The sequence below is a fragment of the Mustela nigripes genome, chromosome 6, assembly GCF_022355385.1.
Source record: "Mustela nigripes isolate SB6536 chromosome 6, MUSNIG.SB6536, whole genome shotgun sequence".
Taxonomy (NCBI): Eukaryota; Metazoa; Chordata; class Mammalia; order Carnivora; family Mustelidae; genus Mustela; species Mustela nigripes.
In genome coordinates this window covers 136,243,908-136,269,478 of record NC_081562.1, presented here as the reverse complement: position 1 = coordinate 136,269,478, position 25,571 = coordinate 136,243,908, and the positions used below count along the sequence as shown (strand labels likewise).

The following is a 25,571-nucleotide window of genomic DNA, read 5'->3' as shown; positions in this document are numbered from 1 at the left end:
CTATTTTTAATTTTTCAAGGAATCTCCACACTGTTTTCCAAAGTGGCTGCACCAACTTGCATTTCCACCAACAGTGTAAGAGGGTTCCCCTTTCTCTACATCCTCTCCAACATTTGGTTTTTCCTGCCTTGTTAACTTTTGCCATTCTAACTGGTATATGGGACTGGAGGAGATTATGCTGAGCAAAACAAGTCAAGCAGAAAAGTCAATTATCATATGGTTTCACTTACTTGTAGAACATAAGGAATAACATGGTGGTTATTATGAGAAGGAAAGAAGGGATTGGGAATTGGAGGGGAAGATGAACCATGAGAGACTGTGGACTCTGAGAAACAGGGTTTTGGGAGATGCAGATGGGTGAGCCTGGAGGTGGGTATTAAGAAGGGCACGTACTGCATGGAACACTAGGTATTACAAATAAACAATGAATCTTGGAACACTGCATCGAAAACTAATGATGTACTTTATGGCGACTAACAGAACACAATAAAAAATTTTTAAAAAGAGATACGTAAAAAAAAAGGTAAGTGAGTAACATGACACTACATACCTCAAAAACACTTTGAACACAGTTTATTACAGGTCATCTTACAACATCCAGATCAAGGCCCCTCTCCTCTCTGAACTCTTCCTAGACCCCAAGACCTTACTGATCCCTTCTTTCTCTGACTTTCTAAAGCTTTTATTGTCTTCATCATCAGTCATGTAAATTTGGAGATTAAGTAGCACAACAGTAGGAGGGCCTACCATGTGAGGGAACTGGGCTAGGTCCTGGAAATACAATGAATTAGTAGTTTATGTAGAATTTATACTGTGGATGGGAGACATAGGTATTAAAACAGTATTTGCACTAATGATTACTTAATCATATTTGCAATAAGTACCACAAAGAAAATTGAAGTTGTGCCAATGGCATAATTGGAGGACAAACCCAGACCAGCTGGATAAAGGAAGGAAAGAGAGTACAAAGTGGGTCAGAGATATAACAGTTACTTTACAGGCAGATTTGGGAGGCAAGAGACCACTGAGCAGGAGGGATGAAGATCATAAATAACATTGACTTGAAGTAAGGAGATCATGGTCTCACTTCCAGTTCTGTCACTTGACTTGTCCAGGTTCATGTGATTCAATGGCGTTATTAAGAACAGAAGTAATGTTTAGTGTTTGTAGAACCCTCTAAAGAATAAAACCCCTTCATTTTCTAGAGATGAAATAATTCCAAAGAATATTAAGCATATATTATTATGTCCTAAGCACAAAGATCCATAAAGGTGAATGGCTTTGCCCAAGATTAACATTAGTTAGTAGGTAGTGTCTCAATTAGAAACCTTAGCTCCCGAATCCCAGCCCTAGATTCTTTCCAAAGGCATCCAAGGTCATCCACAATGTGATCCAACCATAACTATGCACTTTTCCACTATTCTCAATCCTGGATGCCCAGCTGCTGAAATCACCCCCAGCTCAATGCTTACTCCAGGTCTTCTGAAATTTTGGCCCCCAACGTGAGGTCACATAGTTTTACAGTTCAGACTGAAATGTCCCCCACCCTTGAGCGCTCAACTATCACTTCCTCTTGTACTACTCTCCCATCACTAAGTTGGTCTATAGCAGTGGTTCTCAAAGAGTGAGGATTCTTGGGGAAATCTCAAGATCCTTTCAGTGCATCCAAGAGATCAAACTATTTTCAGTATAATACTGAGAGGTCTTTGTCACTGTACTGAGATTTGCACTATTGACACGGAAGCAAAGTTAAGAAAAACTACTGGCACCTGGTACAAATCAAGGCACTAGCGACAAGTTATACTAATAGTTAATTGTATTCTTCAGTGCTATGTTGGCAGAAAAGAAAAGTCACGCTTAATGTTTTTGATGAAGCAGTAAAAATCATTAATTAAATCCTGACCCTTGAACACACATTAATACTGTGTGTGAAGAAATCAGAAGTATACATAAAGCACCACTGCTGCTTATCAAAGCACAATGGCGATCTCAAGGAAAATGATTACTTTTGCCATTCTAACTAGTATATGGGACTGGGTTCTGAGCTGATCTAGTGGCTTTCTTCCTGAAACACTATTTTCACTTAAAAAATTGCAAACTACACTTACTCAAATTTGAGTATCCAATAGACATTCTCTTTAAAAAGGATAAAGTGTGGGGCGCCTGGGTGGCTCAGTAGGTTAAAGCCTCTGCTTTCGGCTCGGGTCATGATCCCAGGGTCCTGGGATCGAGCCCCACATCAGGCTCTCTGCTCAGCAGGGAGCCTGCTTCCTCCTCGCTCTCTGCCTGCCTCTCTGCCTACTTGTGATCTCTGTCTGTCAAATAAATAAATAAAATATTAAAAAAAAAAAAAAGGATAAAGTGGGACACCTGGATGGCTCAGTGGGTTAAGCCGCTGCTTTCAGCTCAGGTCATGATCTCAGGGTCCTGGGATAAAGCTCTCTGCTCAGCGGGGAGCCTATTTCCCCCTCTCTCTGTCTGCTTGTGATCTCTTTCTCTGTGTCAAATAAATAAATAAATGAATAAAAATAAAATGGATAAAGTAAGCCTGTCACTTCAAAGAAAAACACTCACAGTATTTGTTGCCAATGACAAAATTCGAGATTTCAAGCAAAATCTGGAATTTTAAGAAACCTGCCTCTGTGTGCTTATTTTCCCAATGCTCTAAGACTTGATGAGATTGATGATGATATTCATAGGATTTTTTAATATTGTGTAACTAAAAGTCTCAACATTTGCAAGATCTGTGTAACTCTGTGAACTAATTTTCCATATAGTCAATTCATTGTGTTACAAAAATCACGCATGGGTCAAAAAAATTACATTTAAAGTATGAAACAGACTGAAGATGGATTTTCCTGTAGGAATACAAAAAGTTCATTGATAAGGTTTCAGTTTCAGCACTGAAGCTAGCTTTTAGGAGACCCACTTTTTGAGTTCTGATGTGGTATTTTCTTGATTTTATTATTTTCTTGATTAACTGTGGACTCAAACCTTTAAAAACTTTAAAAACTACCGATCCTCTTTCCCATTTCTATTTGCTTTTGATCATGAAGATGGGAGGGGGAAATCAAGTAAATGCTGTTCTTTCCCTTCCTGCAATGTTCTACTCAAGCTTGACCAGATGTTCTTAATGGACCAAATCAAAGATGGACTTCCAGTGCCATTCAAAACAAAATAAGCTGAACACAGCCTATGGCTCCTCCTGATTACCATTAAAATCTCTGCACCAAATACAAAAGGCAACCACCTGAGGACTCTGAAAACTACACAGTTAGAGACAATGAAACCTGAACCAACAGAGGCTGAATCACTTATTCAGAGGCTGAATAAATAACACTTACGCCAGGACAAATCCCTCACTCCTATCCAGAAGACCTAGAAAAGGGGTCCCAGTGTACAAAACAGTACAGACTAAGTCTCTGTATTTCTTCTCTTTTTCTCATGTTTCTTCTAACTCAGCCTCAGGTCTGCATGCTCATCATGATAAAGGGAAGTAGAAATGGGTAACCTGAACAGACTCATTAAAGAAATTTAATGAGTGGTTAAAAACCTTCCAACAACTCCAGGATCAAATAACACACTGGAAAATTCTATCAAACTTATTACGGACCTAATTGTGTCCCTCCAAAATTTGTAACTTGAAGCCCTGATCCCCCAATACCTCGGAATGTGACTCTTTGGAGACAAGGCCTTTAAAGAAGTGAAGGCCATTCAGGTGTGCCCCAATCTCACATGAATGGTATCTTTCTAAGTAGAGGAGATGAGGCTGCCTGAAGAGACACTATGGATGATCACATACAAATAAGATGTGAAGAGGCAGCAAGAGGGCAGCCATCTGCAAATTAAGAAGTGAAGCCTCAAAGAAACCCAACCCTACTGGCACCTTGATCTTGACTTCTTGCCTCCAGAACGGAGAAAAAAAAATTATTGTTTAAACCAACAATTGTGGGGTGCCTGGGTGGCTCAGTGGGTTAAGCCGCTGCTTTCGGCTCAGGTCATGATCTCAGGGTCCTGGGATCGAGTCCCGCATCGGGCTCTCTGCTCGGCAGGGAGCCTGCTTCCCTCTCTCTCTCTCTCTCTCTCTCTCTGCCTGCCTCTCCATTTACTTGTGATTTCTCTCTGTCAAATAAATAAATAAAATCTTTAAAAAAAAAAATAAAAAAAAAATAAACCAACAATTGTATGGTATTTTGTCATGGTATCTCTAGCAAACTAGTACACAAATATTTAATAACAACAACAACAATAAACATCAATTCTACACATCTACACAATCTCATCCAAAAAAATCTTAAATCTAAAACCTCATCCAAGAAGAAGGAACAAAACTCATTTTGTGAAGTTAATATTACCCTAATACCCTTTTTTGAGTATAAGAAAACTACAAATATTTCTCATGAACAGAGGTGTAAAAAAAATCCTCAACAAAGTATTAGTTTGTTAATAAAGGAAAACTACATTGATATTCAAGTACAGAAACACATTTATATTCTTAGGATAAGCCCTGCTATTCATATGTTGATGGACTTACTTTCAACTTCAACTCATGGTTAAAGTTCTTATCTAACTAGAAAGAAAAGTGAGCATCCTTAACCTGATAAAAATTATCTACAGAAAAAAACTACAGCTAACATAGGCAGTCCATTCTCACCAACACTATGCAGATCATATGGTAAGTCCTAGCCAATGCAAGAACAAAGTCACACAGACCTGAAAGGAAGAAATAAACTATTTATTGACAAAATGATCATTTACATAGAAAATGCAATCTATAAAAAGCTTTTAGACTAATAAGCGAGATTACCAAGACTGTGAGTGACAAGGTTACTATGAATATATCAATTGTATTTCCATAGACAAGCAACAGACTACAAAAAATGAACCCTAAAAGGAGTACCATTGATTATAACAACAATAAATAATGAATAAATAATGAGGTATAGAGCTAATAAAGTATGTACAGGATCTGTATGCTGCAATTTTAAATATGTAAAAGTACTAAAGAGGAATCATAGAGCTAAAGAATACAATAACTGAACTGAAAATTTCAATAAAGTAGCTCAATACCAGACAAGTACCAGAAAGGTACTTTCTGACAAGTGCCAGAAAGGACTGGTAAGCTTGAATACAGATCAGTGGAAATCATCTAAACAAAGGAACAAAAAGAAAAAAATTAAAAAGAGCAAAGAAAGCTTAAGAGACCATTAAGAAGACTAACTGAAAAAAAAAAAAAAAAAAAAAAAAAAGAAGACTAACTGATATGCATTATGGGAGTCCCAAAAGGAGGAGATAAAGGGGCAGAAAGCTTACTCAAAGAAATAATGGCTGAGAATTTCCCATACGTGAAGAAATAGATATCCAGATCCAGGACACCTAACAAATACCAATAAGATAAACCTCAAGAAGCCCCTACCACAACGCATTATTATCAAACTGTCAAAATTTAAAGATAAAGGTAGAATTTTGAAAGCAAGAAGAGAAAGGTGACTTGTGACACTCCCTTGCCAAAAAGACTATCAGGGGATTTTTCAGCAGAAAACTTGCAGGCTAAAAACAAGTGGGTAATATATTCAAAGGACTGAAAAAAAAATGCCAACTAAGAATAACTTTCAAAAATGAGAGGGAGATAAAGGCTTCCTGAGTCAAACAAATGCTTAGAGAATTCACCACATGCCTTACAAAAAAAAAATGCTAAACAGAATTTAAGTTGAAATAAAAGACCCTTAACAGAAACCTAAGGGATTAAGTATAAAACACATTAGTTTAGGTAAATATATAGACAAAAATAGAATACTACAGTAATATAAAAATGGTAGACAAATTACTCCTACTTCTATAAAAGCTAAAAAGCAGAAGTATTAGAAACAAAAACTAAATTTTGTTAATGACTTTATCAAAGTAATCGTGACATTATGAACACAGCATGTGGGATTAGGATCAAGATGGCAGAAGAGGGGAATCCTGAGCTTACCTCATTCAACAACACACCAAGTCTGCAATTACATATAGGCAAATCTCTCAAAGAATAACCTAAAGACTACCAGAACAACTCTTCCATGCCAAAGATATAAAGATGGCAATGAAAAGGGTAGGAATGGCAGACATAATCTAGTCAGGACCATACCCCTACCATGGGATCACACAAGCAGAAGGGATTATCACGGGATTGAAGTCCTCCATGAGAAGGGAGGGGCTCAAACTCCATATAGGGCATCCTAGGGACCCACACCAAGATAAGCCACCACAATGTCTGGCTTTCAAAAAAAAAAAAAAGGGGGGGGGGGGGGGGGGGACTCTTGGGTGGCTGAGTCAATTAAGTATCTGCCTTCAGCTCATGTCATGATCCTAGAGTCCTGGGATGGAGGCTTGCATTGAACTCACTGCTCAGCAGGGAGTCTGCTTCTCCCTCTACCATTCCCCCCTGCTCATAATCAATCTCTCTCTCTCTCTCAAATAAACAAAATATTTACAAAAAAAAAAAAAAAATCAGTGGAGCTTAACTCTAGGAGAGAAGGGCTATATTGAACACCATGACTCCACTATTAAAGGGCCCATATATAAACTCACTTGTTCCAAGACCCAGCTGTGAGAAAACAGTTTGATAACCACCTGGACCACACATGAAGGACATTTGTTGACCAATTTTAGGGCATGTGCCAGAAGGGCACGAATCTAAAGAAATTTTATCCAGGAATGTAATTGTTGGCAGGTGCCATTTTTCTTGCTCTCCTTCTGCCTAGCTAGATGGAAACGAGTTCTGACACTTCTCATCTTCCTTGCTAGTGCCATTGGCCCTAGCCCTGCATTCCACTGCAAATATGTCCTACCCAACCCACCCACTCCAGCAGGTACCCATCCAATGCGGCTCCAGCCACACCACACCTGGAAGGTGGCCTTGACAGAATGCCCCTCCCCACACTGAAACCACCTCCTACCAAGCACACATCCCCAGCCAAAATCAGTACCCCCCCCATCAGCTCCTCCTGTGTCAGACGTGCCCCCCACTTCAGTTCCTATCCAGTCGGCCACACCCAGCAGGTGGTCTCAGCTGGGACCAGCACCTCTACAAAGTGGCTCCTGTCCCCCCATACCTAGCCAAATGGCCTCAGAACCAGTGCTCCTCCAAAGCAGCTCCTGCCCAGGGAGAGGGAATAAAGCCTTATGGAACAGTGCACACTACAAGTGCAGATAGGACTTTTGGCTAGCTACTCTACTTGTCAACTCTACCTGCAATCATAGCCCACATGTCTCAGCTCAGCCACAAGAGGAGGGTGCATGTACCTACTCAGGGGACACCCCTGGAACACGTGATTCTGGGGACCAGCTGAACTGTACTTCTGGGCTCCATGGGACTCCTTCAAGAAATGTCTTTCATTTCAAGAAATGTCTCCTGTCTCCTTCAGGAAATGTCTTCCTGATCTACCTAATATGCAGAGACAACATATCTACCTGTCTAGCTAACACACAGAGAGCTAGGCACAATGGAGAGAGAGGAGAATTTTCCAAATGAAAGAACAAGAAAAAAAAAACCCAGAAAAAGAACTAAATGAAATGGAGATAAACAATGTACCTCTTGGGAATTCAAAGTAATTATCATAAAGATGCTCAACAAACTTAAGAGAAGAATGGATGAACACAAACAGAACTTCAAAAAGAAAATATTTAAAAGCAGTCAGAGCTGAAGAAAACAAATGGAGGGTATTATGCTAAATGAAATAAGTCAATCAGAGAAAAATAGTTATCATAGGATTTTACTCATATGTGGCACATAAGGAATGGTGCAGAGGACAAAAGGGGAAAGGAGGGAAAACTAAATGGGAAGAAATCTGAGAGGGAGAAAAACTATTGGACACTCTTGACTCTAGGAAACAAACTCTAGGTTCTAGAAAGGGAGGTGGGTGGGGGAATGGGGTAACTGGGTGATAGGCATTAAGGACAGCACATGATGTGATGAGCACTGGATGTTATACACAACTAATGAATCATTGAACTTTATATCAAAAATTAGTGACGTACTTTATGTTGGCTAATTGAATTTCAGTCAAAGAGAGGGTACCAGGTGGTGGATATTATAGAGGGCACGGATTGCATGGAGCACTGGGTGTGGTGAAAAAATGATACTGTTATGCTGAAAATAAATAAATGGAAAAAAAAGAGAGAGGATATGACAACAAATGAAAAATCTACTAGAAGGAATAAACAGCATATTCAAGGATACAGAAGAAATGAACAGTGATCTGGAAGAGAAGGTAGTGGAAAAGTTACAAGATGAACATCAAAAAGTAAAACAAATTTTTAAAAATGAGGCTAGTTTAAGGAACCTCTGGGACAACATCAAGGAGATTATCTTTCTCATTATATGGTTCCAGAAAGAGAAGAGGAAGGGGCAGAAAGCTTGTTTAAAGAAATAATAGCTGAGATCTTCCCTAACCTGGTGAAGAAAACAGACATCCAGGTCTGAGAATTGGAGAGCCCCAAACAAGATGAACCTGAAGATGTTCACACCAGGACACATAAAAGTTATAATGTCAAGAGTGAAAGATAAAGGAGAATCTTAAAGGCAGCAACAACAACAACAACAAAAGCAACTAGTTATGTACAAAGGAACACCCCTAAGACCATGAGCAGATTTTTCAGCTGAAACTTTATATGCCAGAAGGGAGTACAGGGAAGTATAATCTACATGCTAAAAGGGAAGAAAAAAAAAAAACTATAACCAAGAAGACTCTACCTTGTAAAATATATCATTCAGAAGTGAAAGAGAAGGAATTTCCCAGAGAAGCTGAAGCTAAAGGAGTTCATCATCACTGAAGTGGCCTTATAAGAAATGTTAAAGTACTTCTTGAAGCAGAAAAGAGGTCATAAACAAGCTTAAAACTGTGAAAGGAAAAATCTCATTGATAAAAGCAAACATAAAGGTAGGGTATTGACTATTTATAAAACTATTATGAAAATTTAAGGACAAATAGCAAAATCAACTAGATCTATAGTAATTATTTAAGGCATACACAAATTAAAAACTTAATATATGGCATAAATTACATAAAATGTGGGGGATATTAATGTAGTACTCTTAGAATGTGTTAGACCCTATATAACTGACAACTTAAAATAGACTGTTTTGCACAGGATATTTTATATAAACTTCGTGGTGACCACAAACCAAAAACTTTTAATAGATACATAAATAACAAAGAGAAAGAAATCCAAGCATAACAATAAAGTCATCAAAGCACAAGGGAAGAAAGCAACAGAAGAACTATTAAAAACACCATATACGAAAAATAAACTCAAAACGGATTACAGACCTAAATGTGAAATCTGAAACCATAAAATTTCTAGAAGAAAATACAGGCAATAATTTCTCTGACATTGACCACAGAAACATTTTTCTAGATATGTCTCCTCTGGCAAAGGGGAAAAAAGCAAAACTAAACCATTGCGACTATATAAACATAAGAAGTTTTTACACAGCAATGGAAACAACAAAACAATATGGCAAGTGAAAGTAGATATTCACAAATGATACATCTCATAAGGGGTTCGTATCCAAAATATATAAAAGAACAACTCAACACCAAAAAAACAAATAGTCCAATTTAAAAATGGGCAAAAGATCTAAATGGACTTTTTTCCAAAGAAGACATACAAATGGCCAACAGACACATGAAAAGATGTTCTACAACACTCATCATCAGCATAATGCAAATTAAAACCACAATGAGGTATCACTTTATACCTGTCAGAATGGCTAAAAATCAAAAAGACAAGAAATGACCAGCATTGGCAAGGATGTGGACAAAAAAGAACCCTGGTACACAATTAGCAGGACTGCAAATTGATGTAGTCACTGTAGAAAACAGTACGAACAGTTCTCCAAAAATAGAAAATACAGTTACCACATGACCCAATAATTCAACTACCAGGTATTTACCCAAAGAATACAGAAATGCTAACTCAAAAAGATATATGCACCCCTATGTTACTCCAGCACTATTTATAACAAGATATGGAAACAACCCAAGTGTCCATTCACAGGTTAACAGAAAATGACGGGTATATAGACACAATGGAATATTACTCAGCCATAACAAGGAGATCTTGCCATTAACAACAACATGGATGGATTTAGAAGATATGATTAGTGAAATCAATTAGTCAGAAAAATACCATATGATTTCATTCATATGTGAAATTTAAGAAAACAAGCAAACAAAAATTAAAAAACAAAATGTCTGTTTTTTTAATTTTATTTATTTGAGAGAGAGTGAAAGCAAGCACATGAAAGAGAGCGAGAAAGACAGAACAAGCAGGGAGAGATGCAAAGGGAGAGGGAGAAGCAGACACCCACCCCAACCCATACCCCCACTGAGCAGGGAACCTGAGGTGGAGCTCGATTCCAGGACTCTGGGATCACAACCTGAACCGAAGGCAGATGCTTAACCAACTGAGTCATTCTATGTACCCCAAAACAGACTCTTAAATACATAGAACAAACCGGTTGTTGCCAAAGAGGAGAGTGAGGGACTAGGTGAAATAGATAAAGAGAATTAAAGGTGCACCTATCATGACAAGCACTGAGAAGTATAGAGAATTACTGACCAAATATAACATTATATGTTAGTTCTATTTTTTAAAAAACTAAAGTACTACCAAAAAAAATCCCATAAATCAACAAAATAAAAGTACATAGCTACCAATGATTACTTTAAATATAAATTGTCTAAATGCCCCAATCAAAAAACATATGGTAACAATAGATTTAAAAAAATAAAAGACTCTATATGCTGCCTCCAAGAGACTCACTTCAAACCTAAAGATACATATAGACTGAAACTGAAGGGATGGAAAAAGATATTCCATGCAAATGAAAAGTTAAAAAAACAACCTGGGATAACAATACTTACTAGATGAAATAGACTTGAAACAAAGACGGTCACAAGAGACAAAGAAATGCATTGCATAACAAAATCAATCCAACAAAAGGACATAACAATAATAAATACCTATGCACCTAACATAGAAGCATTTGAATAGATCAAGTAAATAGTAACAGACATAAAAGAAATTGACAGTAATACATTAAGAGTGCAACTTTAACACTCCACTTATGGCATTGGTACATTATCTAGACAGGAAATCAATAAGGAAATGGTGGATTTAAATGACACATTAGACCAGATGGGCTGAACAGACATATATGGAACAATTCATTGAACTGCAAAATACACCTTCTCTTCAAGTGCACATGGAACATTCTCCAGGATACATTACAAGTTGGGCTACAAAACAAGTATCAATAAATTTAAAAGGACTAAATTTATATCAAACATCTTTTCTTATTTTTATTTTTTCAGCGTAGCAGTATTCATTATTTTTGCATCACACCCAGTGCTCCATGCAATCCGTGCCCTCTCCAATGGGTATTGAACCCACCACCTGGTTCCCCCAACCTCCCCGCCCCTTCAAAACCCTTAGATTGTTTTTCAGAGTCCATAGTCTCTCATGGTGCACCTCCCCTTCCAATTTCCCTCAACTCCCTTCTGCTCTCCATCTCCCCTTGTCCTCCATGCTATTTGTTATGTTCTACAAATAAGTGAAACCATATGATAATTGACTCTCTCTGCTTGACTTATTTCACTCAGCATAATCTCTTCGAGTCCCATCCATGCTGATACAAAAGTTGGGTATTCGTCCTTTCTGATGGAGGCATAATACTCCATAGTGTGTATGGACCACATCTTCCTTATCCATTGTCCGTTGAAGGGCATCTTGGTTCTTTCCACAGTTTGGTGACCGTGGCCATTGCTGCTATAAACATTGGGGTACAGATGGCCCTTCTTTTCACTACATCTGTATCTTTGGGGTAAATACTCACTAGTGCAATGGCAGGGTCATAGGGAAGTTCTATTTTTAATTTCTTGAGGAATCTCCACACTGTTCTCCAAAGAAGGTGCACCAACTTGCATTCCCACCAACAGTATAAGAGGGTTCCCCTTTCTCCACATCCCCTCCAACACATGTTGTTTCCTATCCTGCTAATTTTGGCCATTCTAACTGGTGTAAGGTGGTATCTCAATGTGGTTTTAATTTAAATCTCCCTGATGGCTAGTGATGATGAACATTTTTTTGTGTGTCTGATAGCCATTTGTACGTCTTCAAATATCTTTTCTGACCACAAAAGATATGAAACTAGAAATTACAAGGAAAAAAACTCAAAAAATTACAAACACATAGAGGCTAAACAACAGGCTACGAATCCAATAGGGAAATCAAAAAATACCTTGAGACAAATGAAAATAGAAACGCTGTGTTCAAAAATCTGAGACATAGCAAAGGCAGTTCTAAGGGGATGTTTATAGTGATGCAGGCCTATGTCAAAACATAACAAAAACCTCAAACAATCTAAATTTACACCTACAGCAACTAGACAAAGAAGAACAAAGCCCAAATTTAGAAGATGGGAGAAAATAAAGATCAGAGGAGCAATAAATAATATAGAGATTAAAATTACTATAGAAAAGATCAATCTAAGAATGGGTTTCTGAAAAGATAAAACTGATAAACCTTTAACCAAGACATCAAGGAAAAAAAAAAAAGAACTCACACTGATAAATGAAAAAGAAGTTACAATTAACATCATAGAAGTACAAGGGATAAGACAGGACTACCAACAATTATATACCAACAAATTGTAAAACCTAGGAGAAACAGATGAATTCCTAAAAACATATAAACTTCCAGGACTGAATCAGGAAGAAATGTAAATTCTGAATGCACTATTAGCAACAAAACTGAATCAATAATCAAAAATTCCCAAAATTCCAGGAGCAGACAATTTCACAGGTGAATTTTAGTGAACATTTAAAGTAAAGTTAATACCTATCCTTCTCAAACTATTCACACAAATTAGAGCAACGTTTCCAAATTCATTCCACAAAGCCAGCATTACTCTGTTATCAAAGCCAAAAACACTACAAAAAAAAATTATAGGTTAATATTCCTGATGAGCAGCAATGTAAAAATCTTCAACCAAATATTAACAAAACCCAGTTCAAAACTTTATTAGAAGAACCATTCACCACAAACAATTGGCATTTATTCCAGGAATGATCCAACATCCACAGAAACCAGCATGATAATTTATGATAAAGAATCTCAACAAAGTGAGTACAGAAGGAACATACCTCAACATAATAAAAACCATATATGAAAAACCACAGGTAACATCAGGTAAGCTGAAAACTCATCCTTACAATCAGGAACAAGACAAGATTATGTCCATTCCCATCACTTTAATTCAACATAGTACTGGAAGTCCTCACCAGAGAAATTAGACAAGAAAGAAAAGGCATCCAGATTGGAAAGGAAGAAGTAAAATGGTCTCTATGTGCAAATGATAGGACAATATATATAGGAAATGCTAATATACAAAATTTATATATATAGACATCTGTTCCATTTCTATACACTGATAATGAATTATCAGAGAAATTAAGAAAACAATCCCACTGACAATTGCATCAAAAATAATAAAACATTGGGACACCTGGGTGGCTCAGTGGGTTAAAGCCTCTGCCTTCGGCTCAGGTCATGATCCCAGGGTTCTGGGATTAAGCCCTGCATCGCGCTCTCTGCTCAGCGGTGAGCCTGCTTCTCCCCATCTCTCTCTGCCTGCCTCTCTGACTACTTGTGATCTCTGTCAAATAAATAAATAAAATCTTTTTTAAAAAAGTAATAATAATAAAATACCTAAGAATAAATTTAACCAAGAAGATGAAACATCTGTACTATGAAAATTATAAAGCACTAATGAAATAAGTTGAAGACACAAATGTTAAGATATACCATGCTCATGGATTGGAAGAATTAGTATTGTTAAAATATCCATACTACCCAAAGCAATTTACACGTTCAGTGTAATCCCTATCAAAATGCCAACAGCAAGAATATGCTATAGGGAAAAAACAGTCTCTTCAATAGTGTTGGAAAAAGTGAACGGATACATGAAGAATGAAACTGGACCACTTCCTTACACCACATAAAAAAATAAACTCTAAATGGATTAAAAACTCTAAGTGCAAGACCTGAAACTAAAAAACCCCTAAAAGAAAACATAAGCAGTAAACTCTTAAACGTCGGTCTGAGCAGAATTTTTGTGTAAGTCTCCTTGGGCAAAAACAAAAAAAGCAGAAATAAAAAATTGAGATTGCATCAAACTAAAGCCTTTTGCACAGTGAAGGAAACCATTAACAAATAAAGAGGCAACCTACTGAATGAAAGCAGATATTTGCAAAGGATATATTCAATAATAGGTTAATAGCCAAAACATACAAAGAACTCGCAGAACACCAAAAACCAATTGGATTTTAAAATGGGCAGAGGACAGCAAAGGAAACAATCAACAAAACTAAAATAAAGCCTGTAGAATGGGAGAACATATTCACAAATGACAGGTAAAGGGCTAGTATCCAAAAATATATAAAGAACTTACCAAACTCAATACCCAAAAAACTAAGAAAATCCAGTGAAGAAATAGGCAGAAGACATGAACAGAAACTTCCCCAAGGAAGACATACAAATTGCTGACACATGAAAAAAACACTCAAATCACTCAGCATCAGGGAAATCCAAATCAGAACTACAAGGAGATACCACTTCCTACCAGTCAGAAGGGCTAAAATTCACCACTCAGGAAACAACAAATGTTGGCAAGGATGTGGAGAAAGGGAAATCCTCTTACACTTCTGGGGGGAATGCAAGGTGGTACAGCCACTCTGGAAAACAGTATGGAGGTTCCTTAAGATGTTAAAAATAGAGCTACCCTACCACCCAGCAATTACACTACTAGAGATTTATCCAAAGGATACAAAAACAGTGATCCAAAGGGGCACACGCATCCCAGTGTTTATAGCAGCAAAGTCCACAATAGCCAAAAAACAGAAATAGCCCAGATGTCCACTGACCAATGAACGAATAAAGATGTGGTGTATATATGTATGCAATGGAATTTTACTCAGCCATCAAAAATAATGAAATCTTGCCATTTGCAACGTTGTGGATGGAACAAGAGGGTATTATGCTAAGCAAAAGAGTCAGAAAGACTGACCATGAAAAGGCTGAAAGACGGACCAGACAAAGGCATACCATGTGATTTCACTCATGAGGAATTTAAAAGACAAAGCAAATGAACAAAGAGCAAGGGAAGGAAAAATAAAATAAGACAAAAACAGAGGGAGGCAAATCCCAAGAGACTGCGAACTACAGGAAACAAACTGAGGGTTGCTGGAAGGGAGGTCGGTGGGAGAATGGAGTAATTGGGAAGATGGGCATTAAGGAGGGCACTTGACATAATGAACCCTGAGTGTTAAATGCAACTGATCGATCACCACATTCTACCCCTGAAACCAATAATATGCTATATGTTAACTAAATTGAATTTAAATTTTTTAAAAAATGGGCAGAGGACCTGACTAGACACTTTTCCAGGGGCACACAGAGGGCCAACACACACACTAAAAGATGCTCAACATCACTAATCATCAAGGACATGTAATCCAAAAGCACCATGAATTATCACCTCACACATGTTAGGACAGCTATAATCCAAAACCTAGAAGATACCACGTGTTGGCAAGGATGTGGAGAAGAGGTAGGTCCCTCAAACAGTGTTGGTACAAATGTAAACTGATACAGCTGCTATGGAAAAACAGTATATGGACCTTCCTTAAAAAACTAAAAATAGAACTACCAAATGACCCAGCAATCCCACTTCTGGGTAGAAACCCAAACTGGATGATAGCAGTACCTTGAAGGTTTAGTTGCATTCCCATGTTCAGTGAAGCATTTTTCACAAGAGCCAAGACAGGGAAACAACCTACATGTTCACTGACAGATGAAGGGATAAAGAAACTGCGGTATATATATATGCACAAAGGTTACTTAGCCTTCATAAAGGAGATCCTGCCATTTCCAACAATGGATGAAGGATGGACCTTGAGTGCATTATATAACGTGAAATAAGTTAGAGTAAGATAATTGCCATATGAGTTTTTTTAAGATTTTATTTATTTGACAGAGTGAGAGATCACAAGTAGGCAGAGAGGCAGGCAGAGAGAGAGGGGGAAGCAGGCTCCCTACTGAGCAGAGAGCCCCATGCAGGGCTCCATCCCAGGACCCTGGGATCATGACTTGAGCCGAAGGCAGAGGCTTAACCCAATGAGCCACCCAGGTGCCCCATGAGCTCATTTTTTAAATTTTCTTATTTTTTTATTATGTTACATTAATCACCATACAGTACATCATTAGTTTCTGATGTAATATTCCGTGATTCATTGTTAGTGTATAACACCCAGCACTCCGTGCAACACATGCCCTCCTTAATATCCACCCAAAGATACAGATGTAGTGAAAAGAAGGGCCACATGCGTCCAATGTTCACAGCAGAAATGTCCACAATAGCCAAACTGTGGAAAGAGTGGAGATGCCCTTCAATAGACAAATGCATAAAGAAGACGTGGTCCATATACACAATGAAATATGACTCAGCCATCAGAAGGGATGAATACCCAACTTTTGTATATGAGCTCATTTATATGTAGAATCTAAGAAAAAACCAAGTACACACACACACACACACACACACACACACACGGAAATACTACCACACACCTATTAGAAAGTCTATTTTTTCTGACCATAACAAGTGCTGATGAGGATGCAGAACTGGAGCTTACATACATTGCTAATGCAAATGCAAAACATTACTTCAATTCCCAGAACAGTTGTACAGGTTCTTAGGAGTTAGACATACACCTATTATATGACCCAGCAAACCCGTCCTAGGTATTTACAGAAGACACACTGAAATTTATGTGCATATAAAAACCTGTACATGTGTCTTTAGGGAAGGTCTAGTAGCCTAAATTCATAAACTTAAATCTCTCTCAGCTGGTGACTGGGTAAATCAAACCAAGGTACATCCCTACAATGGAATATCCCACAAATAAAAATAAAGTGAACTACCAATAAACACAAATAAATTTCAAATGTATTATCCTAAGTAAAAGCATCCAAACTAAAAAAAAAAAAAAAAAGCAACATACTATATGATTCCATTCATTAGACACTCTGGAAAATGCACTACTAGTGTTGGAGAACATATCAGTGGTCCCCCTGAGAAGGCAAAAAGGGGAGAAGGGAGGTTCTTACAGTGATGGTACTTTTCCACACTGTGGTTGTAGTTGTGATTATACAACAATGTGCATTCATCAAAACTCTTAACAGCATATGTAAGAGAGTGATTTTTACTGTATATGGATTTTTATTATTAATGTAGAAAATGAGACAGAAAGAAGAGGCTTCTTCTGCTTCCTTAGACATCAGCTATCTCTGGATTGGAGACAGGATTCATTTAACAACCATTTGAGACCCATTTTAAAAAATGCACCAAATATAAACAGTCAGCAAAATAGACATCCCTGTCCTTGGGTGGTTCAGTCAACTTGACAGTATCTGAAGAGTAGGAAAACAGAGACCAAGTGGTGTGAATACCATGGCTGCCATCCTTAAATACAACAGAACCCTGCCCCTCCACTGTTCTACTCCCTTCACCTGAAGCTTTTTATGTATTAAACCGTCCACAGCAAACTTCATCAAAGAGTTGTCTACCCTCATTCATGCCCACCACCCAACTCCCTCAATATTATGGAAACTGTCCTCATTTAAGTCACCAAAGAGAGGTTACTCCTCAGTCATCATTTTACTTGACTTCTCAACAGCTTCTGACTCTGATCATCACTCATCCTTCTAGAAATACTGTGTACCCTAGACTCTCCTACTATTTTCCTTCTCAAGCAGTATTAGCATTCCACAAGGCTCAGTCCTACCCTGGGGCCTACGCTCTGCTCTCCCTATGTGCTCTCTCTTGAAAATCTCATTCACTTCCAGTCTCAACTGACATCCAATTATTGTTAAGTCCCAAAGGTCTATCTTCCACTTAGAGCTCTTCTCAAAGCTCCAAACTTAGAGATGCAACCACTATTCAAGATCTCACTTGGCACCAAATGGCTCAGATGACTCAAAAACACCTCAACTCCATGTTCAGCATCTGACATACAAATTCCTCTCGCAAACCTTTCCTATTCACATTTCTCAGTGTCGGTCCTGTCATGAAGTTCACATGACAGAAAGCTAGAAGTTATCGTTGACCATCCTCCACCTCCTTTGCAACCAAACCATCAAGAATACCTACTTATTTCCTAAATAACTTCCAAATTTTTCCACTTTATCCTTACTGCCTCTACCTAGTCCATCAACTATCTTGTAGCTTTGTAACTACTACCTGTTCACGTCACTTTGATTCCTTCCAACCCAGTTGGTTTTTCAAAATGCAAATTTGACCCCCATCACCACTGCCTTTCACAACATAAAAGGTTTCCCATTAAAGTTAGAACAAAATGCAAATCCTCACTAGGTCTGGCACCACTTCCAGTTCTTGTCCCATCCTTCTCACTCACTCCCTTTTCTCCATCCAAGTAGCTTTCTTTCATTCCCTCAAAGGCACCATGCACTCTGCCACCACAGGGACTTTGCACAGACTGTCTTTCTTTGGACTGCACTCATCTCTCCTTGATCCCAGGGGTAGCTAGGACACCTCTTCACCCATCAGCTCTTAAATCAGTATCAGTTCAACAGAGAAGGCTTTCTTTACTCTGAAGTCCAGGTCAGATTCCCCAATTTCTTTTTCTTGGAGCATAGGTTTCCATTTAAAATTAACCAATAATTAGCAGGATGTTCTGATTCTGTCCATCAACACTAGGACTATAAGTTTCAGGAGACCAGGGACTTTGTATTTTTGCCATTGCTACTGCTCCCCTATCTGCCAAGAGTTGAATTTCCTCAATTAGTTAAGCTTCACTATTCCAGTCCATAAAAAGAAGAGAATAACACCTTCTTGCTGGTGGTGGAAGGTTTTCAACATTGAAAAAACTAGCATCTAATACAGTAGCTGCTGTATAGTGGACACACAATATAGGCTAAAGATTAGACACTTGCAGTCCCACCAAATGAGGTATGTATAATATCCTACATGTCCACACTCTTTGGAATAACATACTGGAAACCTATTAACAGAGGACTTGATTAAATATATTGCGACATATGCACACAACAGAACATACTACACACTACACAGCCTGTAAGGCAACTTTATCCGTATTGATGTAGAAAAATCTTCAAGATCTACTTGTGAATAAAAGCAACATATAGCCAAGTGTGCATAGTGGGCTGCCATTTGTGTCAAAGACTACAGTAAATAATACAAGTTTGAATTATCTTTTGGGTGAAAATGCTCTAACATTTATAAGAAACAAGTAACAGTAGCTACTGGTTGGAAGAGGAGGAGGGAGAGAAACCTCACTACCATTTTTTTTTGTATTTATAGTAAGATTTTATTTAATAAATTATTTTAGGCAAGGTGAAAGTGACTGTGACTATTTAGACTTTTAATAGGTAAATGAGCTAGTAATTTTTAAATTAATTTTTTATCAAAGTAAGCCATGCATTTAGTATGTTTATGAAGCTTAATAATGTTGTAAGACTTATAATGAAAACTAGCAGACCTTTACTTTGACCTCTTATTCTTTACTTTAAGTCCTGCTTCCAAGGGCAATGACTTTCCGTTCTTTTAGATATTTCTCTTGGTATTGCCACCATATTTCTAAGTAACACAATTATAATTTTAGTTCCTGATTCTTCAGTTTTAGAAATTATAAATTGAGTTTCTCTTATGAAGGGGAGTATTTAGCCCTCTTAAACCCTTTTGCCCCCAGCACACATTCTCCTCCTCCTCTTTGTCACGGGTTTTGGTGAAAAAAATCAGATGATTTTCAATGGGGGCAGGAATAGTCATTCTTAAACACTATTCATTGAAAGATTATAATAACCTACGTTAAGGAGCATGAAGGCCTAATACTACGGTTGAGACCGAATGATACACAGAACATAAAGAAACAAGCTGCTTCCTAGACTTCAAAGGAATGTAGCAATAGCATAAAGACATGTGCCCACAAAAGGAAAGCAGACCTAGACACTCTCCTGGAGAGGGAACTGGCAGGTCTTATAGTCCCTTACCTAGGTGACCCCACCACTTTTTTTAAATTTTTTATTTTTTATAAACATATTTTTATCCCCAGGGGTACAGGTCTGTGAATCACCAGGTTTACACACTTCACAGCACTACCATTTTAACACTTCTAGATCTGGGGACCCATGTGAGCCTCTTAACATGTGCAAACTAGTTCATCAATCCATCAAGATAGTCCTTGTCCTGGGACGCCTGGGTGGCTCAGTTGGTTGGGCGGCTGCCTTCAGCTCAGGTCATGATCCCAGCGTCCTGGGATCGAGTCCCACATCGGGCTCCTTGCTTGGCGGGGAGCCTGCTTCTCCCTCTGCCTCTGCCTGCCACTCTGTCTGCCTGTGCTTGCTCTCGCTTCTCTATGACAAATGAATAAATAAAATCTTAAAAAAAAAAAAAAAAAAGATAGTCCTTGTCCTATTAGATACTTAAAACCGCACATCAGAATGCTCCCAACCATCTGTCACACTGCCCTAAAAACATCTCAGATGGGAGACTGGGTCTGGCTACTTCCTCTACAGTCCCAGTCCTACGATCATCCCAGCTCAAGTATAGCAAGGCCGTTTGGGAAAGGGACAGTCTTTAAAATCTCCCAGCTTTGGCATCGGTCTCAGATGGGCAGATCCCTTTTATATTTTCAGATTATCTTAACTCTTACATTCCAGCCCGCTTTGGCCACCCTGTACCTCTGAAGTCTTCATAACTAGAGTTAACGATCGTGGACGTGTTAGCTAAGACAACCATTTCCTTGAGGACTTTCTCTTCAGCCTTAGAAGAGTCCCTAGATTATGCCATCAATAAGAGTAATGATATAATAGTCATAACGGCTCTCAGGTACTGAGTACTTTGTCAGTCACTAGGTTAAAGGCTTTAACATTTTCATTTTTTTACTTTTTTTCTTTAAACAAAGTTAAGTCATATTGCATCAACTCTATGATGTAGATTGTTTCCATTTTACAGGAGAGGAAACTGAGGCTGTGTGCCAAATTTCATTCCATCTGTTCTCTCACTTTATGAGGAATCCCAAACAACTAGTCAAGCCTCAGGAATCCAGTTTATGAACAGTGTTCTTTTTCTTTTTTTTTTTTTTAAGATTTTATTTTTATTTGTCAGAGAGAGAAACGGAGAGCGAGCATAGGCAGACAGAGTGGTAGGCAGAGACAGAGGGAGAAGCAGGCTCCCTGCCTAGCAAGGAGCCCGATGTGGGACTCGATCCCAGGATGCTGGGATCATGACCTGAGCCGAAGGCAGCTGCTTAACCAACTGAGCCACCCAGGTGCCCCAACAGTGTTCTTTTTTTTAACTTTTTTTTTTTTTTTTTTTTTTTTTTTAACCGCAGGGTAACAGGAGGGATAATACTCTTTGGTCTGGGCTTCTAGACGAGTACACTTGACTCCTTTGGTCATAATATTCAGACAACATGTAGCTAGTCTGTGACTTTGCTGTGACACAGGGAACAGCCAATTCTTACCCTATTGTCTTCCTGGATCTCCCAGTCGCTAGAAAAAGCTGCCAGTTGCTGCCCCTGAGAACAGTTCGAAAACTGGAAAAGACTGGAAAACATCCTTCGGTTCTCTTGAGTGTCCGGAAAGATAGCATCTTGGAAATTGACTCCGTGAGGCAAGAGATTATAATTCTCATCCATCCTAATGGGGAAAAAAAGAAAAATCTCAACTCTAGACTGGACAGCCATAGGGCATACCAGCTTTCATCAAGAGTTGTAAAGACTGGCAATCTCGCCATTACACTAGTTCTCACGTGGCTCTCATTTGAGGACTTACCATTTCTAAATGTTTCTCTGCCTCACATTACAGGAGGTAAAATCCTTAAGGTTTTCCCAAAGGGGAGTTTGGGTGAAGGGTTGTGGGGGTGGGGGAGTGCATATAGATTTGTCTACTTGTAGATCTCCCAAGTGGCGTTCTTTCTCACCGAGTGTTCCTCGTTTTTTGACCAAAGGAAAGCCAGTTCTAATGACCCAGGTTCGAATCCTGCCATTGCTACTGCTCTTCTGTCAAGAGTTGAATTTCCTCGATTAGCTAAGCTTCACTATTCCAGTCTGTAAAAAGAGAATAACACCTTCTTGCTGGTGGTGGAAGGACTGCACTAGATCAAGTAGCTGGTATAGAGTGAGTACAGTAGAGATCTTAACATTTTTATAGAGCTCAGAGTAAACTGTGTGTTGGAAAGAGAAAGAAATCCCATAGAGGAAGAGGAGGTCGAAGTTACCCTTCAGTACTAAGAAGGGATGGAGGCCTCGCCAAGGAACCTCCACTGCTACTTTCCCCTGTGACACTGCCCAGAATCTGTTCTCATCTCACTGGGTCCCAGAATAACAGGGGAGGAATGATTTGTATGCGGCTGTTAACGCACTTCAGGGCAACACAGCCCTGTGAAATGGAAATCTGTCAGACTACCAGTTGACTCTATTTCTGCCCCTAACTTTTTGTAAATATGTCAGAGGGAAAGATGAAAGAGCTGGCTGACCACCACACAGCCACCGGACAAAGCTCTTTCATGATAAAAATCAGGGAAAAAATCATGTCTGCTCAAGTTCTCCAGCTCTTTTTTTTCTTTGGAAAAGAAAGTTTCAGTGATTAATAGTTTTATAGCTGAGGTCTCAGTGTCCTTCCTAAAGAAACACATGAAAAAGCGGAGTTAAGTTTCTTTGCATCAAGGATACTATCTCACTCCTTGCTGACTTTATTTAGAAACTATACTTCCTCAGCAATTAAAGAAAAAAAAAAACTTAATCTCACTAAACCACTCAAGCCAACACGAAGCACGCCACGTATTCTAAACTTAGAGGTTCTGGCTTCAATACGGGAAACATGTGTTGCCATGAGCTTATGAACGCCCCCCGGGTGCATCTTACTTTTTTTTTTTTTTCTTTCTCAGCAGGATATGAAGTCTCAAGAACTAAAAATTGAGTCTGCAGACTGGGGTCACAGTCATTCCAACTGTCCTTGCTGCCACTTCACAGACTGGGAAAACTGGAACCATTACCAGTCTCAACTGTGGATTAATTCCCTCACTAGTTTAATACGGAGTTTACATACTAGTTCAAGGCTTCGCTCAGCTGTCCTATATCACCCTGATTCAACTGGAGACAGCCAATGCATTCAGGGTTCCACCTGTTCTCCATTTCAAACTGCAAACCCATTGACTGAATTCTTATACACGTGAATTCCGTCTTGACTGCAGGCCAACTTTCATGGAACTTAACAAGATTCCAGGAGCCTCCGGTCAGAGCACTGCCTGCCTGTTTCACCTATACTCTTCAAAGCACTCTGAACCAGACACCCCTCTAGAAGGCCCCCACAGAAACCTTTGCTATTGTGCAAAGCCCAGAGCTGAGGTCAGATGGTGGTGGATAGTCAAACAAAGGAACAGCTGGGCTGCATTCCACACCATGCCCATCTTGGCATTTCAGCAGGTGGGGGAAAGAGGGACTATTCCTTCCACATCTAACCTGCACCAGGTGTTCTGCGTAACTGTGCGCTAGTCTCAACTGAGCTGGTTCCTCACATTATGGAAGTGAGGATAGGAAGGTTCTTCAAAAGACAATTTTCTCAAAAAAAAACAAAAACAAAAAAATCGCAGGAGGAGCAGAGCCAGAATTCCAACGAGTCTGATTTCAAAGTTTGGGGTTTTTTTCCCCCTCCTCACCATCCCAAGCTACTCCCAGGGAATCCAATTAAAAGTATACATTTAAAGGAGAAGAGTCAAATGGATTTTTGGAAACCACCTTGGGCTTTTGCCTGAAACAATCTTCTACGCTTTAAGCACAGAAATCAAACCTCGTTTTGTTTGTTTTTAACAGCCTTAGCCAAATGCACCCAGGACCTTTGTCAGACGTCCCGCGGAGCAGGAGAGAAAAAAGAGGAGGGAAAAGGAGCCCAAGGCGTATTCCCGAATGGCACGGACAGGATTCCCTGTTGTTCCGGGCCTGGCTCCAGATAACGGTGCCCTCGGGAGGTCATGAAATAGCTGGAAGAGGAGGTGTGGGCGGGAGGTGCCGCGCTCACCTGAGGAAGAAGAAATAGGAGTAGTCCTGGACCACGGTGTGGGAGTGACATGAGAAGTAGCCCAGGCCCGTGAGGTTGAGTCTGGAGCCTGCGGGCACCTCGAGCATGCTGCCCCACGCCTGGTCGCAAAGCATCTCGATCTCGGCCGAGTAGAAGAGCCCCGCGTCGCTGGCCTCGTACTGCCACGGCAGGTAGTTGTACAGGCCGTGCACCTCCTGGTGCAGCGCCAGCACCTTGGCGTACACGATGATCTCGGCCAGCTCCGCGCGGCAGCCCTCGCTCAGGGGTCTCCACTCGGAGGGCAGCTGGCAGCCGCGGGCGGCACCGAGCCGGCCGGCCAGGCAGAGCGCCGCGAGCAGCAGCGGGCGCAGCATGCCGGCGGCGGGAGCTGGCGGCTGGCGCTGCCGGGTTCGGCGCTGCGCCCTAGGCGCACTAGCCTGGGCGCATGGCAGGGACGCCGGGGACTGGCAGGACAGAGCGGGGTGGCGCGGCCGCGGCGAACAGGAGGCGTCGGGGAGCCCGGAGCGCCCGCCCCGGCCGACAGCGCCGCCCCGCCGGCGGGCGAAGGGCAGCCCTGAGCGCTGCGCTCGGAGCCGCTCTCTCCGCAGCCGAACTTACCGCGCCCGGCCCTCGCCCGCGACGCTTTAAAGGGTCTCGGGGCCGGCGAGATGCCCGCCTCCTGCCCAGCCCCCCGCGACGGGGCGTGGGCGGCGGCGGGAGAGGGCGGGGAGGCGGCCGGGGCGGGCGTGGGCCGCGGGCCAGGGACGCTCGGGAGTCGCGGAGTGCGGTGTCCATACCCCCAGGCCCAGCGCGGAGTCGGGGGAGTGCGGAGCCTGCGCGGGAAGGTCACTTGCTGCCCAGAGCGGCGGCCCAGCCCTCCTCCCTGGCCCCACGGATGCGCTGGGTCAAAGCTTTCCAAGCGGAAAGCCTGCTCCAAAGTGGCCTGCAGACGACAATCGTTGTGGCTTTGCATGAGTCTTCGGCAGACGCGTTTACATTTTCTGTGTCATTCTTTTAGAGTCAAAATGCGTAGAAATCAACTTCTGTTTCACGGAGGTTCATTCGGAAACTCAGCGTGGGCTAATAAACTTTTTTGGAGATCTCTCTTTTGCTCTCCTTCAAGTCGCTTATTTCATGATAATCTTAGAAAAGCCTTAATAAAAGATCTGAAAAGCCATTTTGTCCTGATTTTGCTAAAGCGACATGATTTATATAATTCCTACTTCCAGATTCTGAACACCCTACACCCGAGGAATAAATTACGAAGTAAATTTCAACCAGCTTTTCACAAGTCAGTGTGTGAGTCTGATGAGACTCAGGCTCAGCAGTCTCTCTCTCTCTCTCAACTCAGTGGCTCCGTTTATGTCCAAATGGCCCTAAGTGTTCCTGATATAGTAAGAAAAAGA

At 40.2% G+C, this 25,571-nt stretch overlaps 1 protein-coding gene across 1 annotated transcript in view; it reads right to left on the bottom strand.

Moving 5' to 3' along the window:
• Positions 1-24,824, bottom strand: part of CCDC3 (coiled-coil domain containing 3) — a 123,598-nt gene extending 98,774 nt beyond the window's left edge. The window contains exons 1-2 of the mRNA XM_059404311.1: positions 24,166-24,824; positions 21,612-21,786 (exon numbers count right to left, since the gene is read on the bottom strand). Coding sequence (XP_059260294.1) covers positions 21,612-21,786; positions 24,166-24,539 — 549 coding nt within the window. The 5' untranslated portion in view covers positions 24,540-24,824. The remainder of the gene's footprint in view (positions 1-21,611; positions 21,787-24,165) is intronic.
• Between the last annotated feature and the right edge of the window lie 747 nt (positions 24,825-25,571).